The sequence below is a fragment of the Maniola hyperantus genome, chromosome 3, assembly GCF_902806685.2.
Source record: "Maniola hyperantus chromosome 3, iAphHyp1.2, whole genome shotgun sequence".
Classification (NCBI taxonomy): domain Eukaryota; kingdom Metazoa; phylum Arthropoda; class Insecta; order Lepidoptera; family Nymphalidae; genus Maniola; species Maniola hyperantus.
The window spans coordinates 16,207,334-16,213,333 of NC_048538.1; the positions used below are offsets into that span (position 1 = coordinate 16,207,334).

At 37.9% G+C, this 6,000-nt stretch overlaps 1 protein-coding gene across 1 annotated transcript; it reads left to right on the forward strand.

The window, feature by feature from the left end:
- The first annotated feature begins 142 nt into the window (after positions 1-142).
- Positions 143-5,414, forward strand: LOC117996111 (uncharacterized). The gene is made up of 6 exons (XM_034984112.2): positions 143-556; positions 875-1,000; positions 2,677-2,718; positions 2,878-2,945; positions 3,168-3,371; positions 4,125-5,414. The coding sequence occupies exons 1-6, from the start codon at positions 223-225 to the stop codon at positions 4,227-4,229; spliced, it is 879 nt and encodes a 292-aa protein (XP_034840003.1). The 5' UTR covers positions 143-222; the 3' UTR covers positions 4,230-5,414.
- Positions 5,415-6,000: the final 586 nt, after the last annotated feature.

The following is a 6,000-nucleotide window of genomic DNA, read 5'->3' on the forward strand; positions in this document are numbered from 1 at the left end:
TTAAAAATTTTGGAAAATGTGACAATTCAGTCCGTAAAACAAAAACATCTAACACAAATTTAAAAAAAAAAAAAAAAAAAAAAAAAAACACAAATATGTCAATGTCATTTGTCGATCATTTTTGATTTTTGTCATTGCTAAAATTAGGCCGATGAATTCATAATTTTTCGGTTTTATAATTTATTTTTTGTTTTGAATCTCAAACATTACAAAATAAATATAATGAAATCAGTGCAAATTATGAGAAGGTTTTGTAAGATTTCTACGCCAAGTGTAAATGTTTGCTGCCATAAAAACCCGAATAGGTTACATGTTCGATACAGTGCCTCAGTGGGATGTGCAAGCTACAGGAAATTCGCTCCTTTTCTCACAATTGTCCGAAATTTAGGCCTGGGACCAACCTCGAAAGACTTCGAGGAGCCAGCCCAGATCTCAGGGCCTCTGACGAAAGTGCACGCGACAGAGCTAGTTCTACGATTAAACGATGAAGAAAGAAAAATGTTATTTTATGCATTGGAAGAATTTGCGTCAAATAAAATCAAAGAGGAATTTGAAGGTAACTTTGCTTCAACCGCGTTTCTCTGGCTATCGTGGCTGGAGTGTGTTGTGTTGACCATTTGAACCAAAACTCATGGAACGCGCTCAAAACCGACTCCAGGATGCATTCTGAATCACAGAATCTATCTCTGTGGTACCAAGTTTCGTCACAATCGGCTAAGCGGATAGACTCAGAAAAGATGACAGACATACATATCCACACACACTCATGCAGAGAGACAAACTTTCGTATTTATAATATTAGTATGGATAGTGAAAACTCATCCTAAAAAACTTGGTGTAAATATGTACACTGTTATGTATGTGTGTTTTTCAGATAAATTGGCGGGTCAGAGGTGGAGGTCCAAGCTGGGCCGACCTAGCAAAGTGCCCACCTTGGGTGATGTTGATCCCACAGGCTCCTATTGCCCAGTCCCAGAGGACTGGTTAAAGAAAAAGTATGGTAAGAAAAACTTTGACTTGCTTGAAAATTGTAGTTAATCACCACCTTAGTGATTCTCTAAAACCTTTATTGAATACTAGCTCATGCTCGCGACTTTGTCTGCGTGGACTACACAAATTTCAAACCCCTATTTCACCCCCTTAGTGGTTGAATTTTCAAAAATCTTTTCTTAGGGGATGCCTACGTCATAATAGCTATCTGCATGCTAAATTTCAGCCTGATCCGTCCAGCAGTTGGAGCTGTGCATTGATAGATCAGTCAGTCAGTCACCTTTTCCTTATATATTTAGACTAGCTTATGCTCGCGACTTCGTCCGCGTAGACTACACAAATTTCAAACCCCTATTTCACCCCCATAGGGGTTGAATTTTCAAAAATCCTTTCTTAGCGGATACCTACGTCATAATAGCTAGCTGCATGCCAAATTTCAGCCCGATCCGTCCAGTAGTTTGAGCTGAGTGTTGCTAGATCAGTAGACATGTGTCCGCTATAGCTTAACTTAACTGAAAACCGCTGCCGTGCTTATAGCGTACCGTAGCGTTATTGTCGTAGCTAGCAACGGTTTTCAGTTATCATCTATGACGAACCACCTGACAACGCAACACTGCCAACTGGCAACTGACAATGCATTGTTTGGTTTTTTGGTAACTAGAAACGCAATAATTATGCCTTCTCTTTCTTTCTTTCACTGAAAGCTGAGAAGGAGCGGTTATTGGCTACCGGCTTAGTAACTAAGAACTTGGTAAACCAAAGCCGACCTTATCTCTATTACGCTAAGGCTTAACTGTACAAGTACTTGTCCATTACACTTTGATCTATCATTCTAAATACAGTTAGCCTTAGAGTAATAGAGATAAGGTCCTCTTTGGTTTATCAATCTTCATGAAATGTTTTTGGTTAACTGGACTGTGGCAAACTATTCGTGCAGGCGTCCACTATAGTTTGACCTATGTCAATGATCAAATTAAACTTTACTGCTATGAACTTAAGGTTGTGATTACTTCACGATATTCATGAAAGTAAAATTGGTTTTATTTTAGTGAATATGCGCGCGCTAGCTATACAGACGGTATTGATACGGCAGCTAGCTTAGTTACTACTACGTAAACCGCTGCGCGTTGCGCATATTAAATTAGTTGAAACACAACTCTGATACCGATATTCGGCAACGGTTAACAATATCGGTATTGAAACTAAGTAACTGTTGATTAACCGTTGCCGTAAATAGCCAATAACGCCCATCTTTATAGATCAGTCAGTTAGTCAGTCAGTCAGTCAGTCAGTCACTCACCTTTTCCTTTTATATATTTAAATTACTGACTTAATGGCACTGATTCTGAGCACAACCTAATTTTAGAGTGTTTGCATGCTCTTCTTACTAATGTAATATGAAAATGACAGACACAGTTTGACAGTTTTAAATTTAATTTTTAGATGGTAAAACCCGTGATTCTAGCGCGCAGTCGCGAACCTACTGTTTAAATTTGTATTGTGCACTAAAATTTAGAGTCTTTAAATGTGAAAGTCATGTTCCGTTCCTTTTTTAGCATTAGTAAAAAGAAAAGGATGCAGATACTCTAAATTTAGTTTAGAGAGAGACTAGAGAATCGGGGCCATTGTCTAATCAAAAATATTTAGTTAGTACTTTATTTAAATAAAATACTGTTTTTGTTCCAGCTGCTAGTGTTCCTAAGCCAAGTACTAAAGAGTTAATCCACTGTAAGTATAATTAAGCTCTTAGATATATTACTCAGTACGGTGCTATAATTCAGGATTAATTTGTTGGAATTAATTTGTAAAATTGGTAAAGTAATTAGTTGTGTTAATAGTTATTTGTGCACAACAGAATCAGCACCAACATGTAGTTGTCTGTTCCAGTGTCACTAGCAAACTCTGTACCCTTCATTGGCTTTGGTTTCTTGGACAATTTCATCATGATTATTGCTGTAAGTATATATTTGTACAATGAGTATATTTAACCTTGCACATTTAATCTGTATTATAAATTCAAAAGTGTGTCTGTTTGTTTCATCTTTAGATAGAGTCGTTGAGTTATCTGTCTGTTTCGCTCGGACTTACCTACGACCTGTAAGTGCGAGCGAAACAGACAGATAACTCGACGACTCAGTTCAAAATGCGTCGACTACATTACTGTTAAATAATACCAGGGTGACAGAATAGAGAGCAGCTTGAGCGCATACATCACTCTGTCGACAATGGCGGCCGCGGCGCTGGGCAACACGTTCAGTGACGTCATCGGCATCGGCTCCTCGTACTACGTGGAGCGCGCCGCGGCCATGGTGGGGCTGGGCGCGCCCGCGTTGTCGCCCGTGCAGCTCGACATGCCCATCAGTCGACGATTCTCCAACATGGTCAGTGAAACAAGGTTTAATTCAATTAAAAAGAGATTTTTTTTAATTAACTTAATAGACATATGCACTTCTAGACAGCAATTACACTAAAGTACCCCGCGCTAACCCGGTGCGGGATAGCACGGGCGTGCGGGAGCGTCCCCCTGCCTCACATCCCACTTGCCACCGCAACCTGTCGAGCATGCTTGCCTAGAAGGTGCCTATTCCCTCTTTTGAAAGTCCTAATATTTACAATATTAAATGGAGCTAAACCGATTTTGATGAAATGTGGTACAGAGTTAGCTTGCATCCCGGGGATGAGCATAGGCTAATTTTTATCCTGGAAAATCAAAGAGTTCCCACAGGATTTTAAAAGGCCTATCCGTTTAACCGATTTATGTGAAATTTTGATACAGAGGTAGCTTGCGTCCCGGAAATTGACAACTTTTTATCCCGGAAAAGCGAAGAGTTCCCACAGAATTTTTAAAAACCTAAATCCACACGGATGAAGTTGCGGGTATCACCTAGTCAGTACCCTTATTATAAATGTGAAAGTGTGTTTGGTTGTTGGTTTGTCCTTCAATCACGTCGCAACAGTGCAACAGATTGACGTGATTTTTTGCATGGGTATAGATAAAGACCTGGAGAGTGACATAGGCTACTTTTTATCCCGGAAAAACAAAGAGTTAGATTTTTAAAAAATCTAATTTCACGCGGACGAAGTCGCTGGCATCACCTAGTTTTATATATTTAGATTACAAAATGTTGTTTCAGGGCCGAGTCCTGGGCATCACCCTGGGCTGTTTCCTGGGCATGACGCCGCTGCTGTTTAAGGACGACGAGAAGAAACCTGACGCCAAACAAACTACTAAAACTTGAACTATGAATACCAAACTAGTGATGTAAGATTAATGTAACTTTATTACTTGTAAATCTTATAATTATACTCTATCTGCGGAAAGAAGTTAGTGTGGGGTTCTCTCTGTTATATAATCCCATACAAATGACAGAGACGAATAACTTAGTGGGTGTTAACCATTTTGAATGACCAACCAATCACCAACATATTTTTTCTAACTTATTTTGAAATTCAATTCGAAAATAAATAAAAATCTGTTTTAGAATGTACAGACAAAGTCTTTTCATATGAAACCCCACTTGGTATAGTTATCTTACTTTGAAAATTGAAAATACTAATTATTAGTTTATTAACACTTTTTAATTTATTTGTGTGATATTAACCACAAATCCACGGTTTTCAGATTTATTCCTTTACTTATGCTATAAGACACTACCTGCCAAATTTGCCTGCCATGATTCTAGGTCAACGGGAAGTACCCTATAGGTTTTCATGACGGACACAACAGACAGACTGACAGACAACGAAGTGATTCTATAAGGGTACCTTTTTTCCTTTTGTGGTACAGAACCCTAAAAACATTCAAAATCCAATTCGAAAACATAGTTTCGTTTGTGATTGGTTGGTGACTCAAAATGGTTAACGCCCACTGAGTTTTTTTTTCTCTGTCATTTGTATGGGATTACGTACCAAAGAGAGCCCTATACTAACTTACTTCCACGGATAGAGTAGTCTGAAGATTATTATCAGCCTGTATTATATATTTATCACACATATCTGCTGGATATGAATGTATTTTGTATTTATTTCTATACTTAGCACAAGTAATAAAAACGCTTCATCCTGTATAGTGTAAATATACTAGTGAAATATTTGAACTACATTCGTGATACGTGACACATTGACATCCTATTTCTTCTTAGCTGGCTGAAAAATAAACAAGAATCGCGTTAGCGACACGCTCACTGAAATGAACTCATACAAGTACGCTGGAAGAGGTGTTCCATACAAAGTGACAGTTACTTTTGTTGTCAATTCGAAGCGCCCCACCGGGCGCCATCCAAGAATCAAAATTGGCAAATGGTCTTCATGTTGACACTATGTTGACAGATGTCTCAACACTAACATTTACTTCCAAGAATGCTCACATGATGCTTATGGCTGCTATCAGCGCCACAATGGTAAAAATCAAGTTGCCTCAAAAAAAGTTTTCTGCTATTTTTTATATTTCAAGCCAGCTATGGTAAATAACTATTAGGCTAAGTTAAGAATAGTTCAATAGGTATTTAATATGGCTAGAATCACACTGGTAGCTTTGACCACGCTTCAAATTCTTCAGCAGCGTTGCATATTTACAGTATGTTTCCACCTTGCCATGTATATTGAGCCAACTGTGAGCCTAGTTTTACATCTTTTCGTAAGTAATGCAATGCATTGTATTTATTAAAAAATGCACTATAGCAAAATGTAATTGCTAATAATATTAATCAAATATTTCTAACTAACCAGCTCCCTAATTGTGTAAGAAAAACGTATTCATCGTTATTGTCAACAAATTCTGCCCTATGATTAGCTGTGTAAAAATGTAAACAGCGAATCAACCAATCAAAGGGCAGAATTTTTTGACGATAACGATAACCGTGAATACGTTTTTCTTTCACAATCGGGGGGCTGTTACCTGTAGGAAGTAGGAACACTATTTAGTAATTTTATAAAAACTAAAAGTAGTGCCAGTCTTTTTGAAATATTTTATAATGGCTCGATTTTTAGTGTTTACTATGTAGTTTAGTT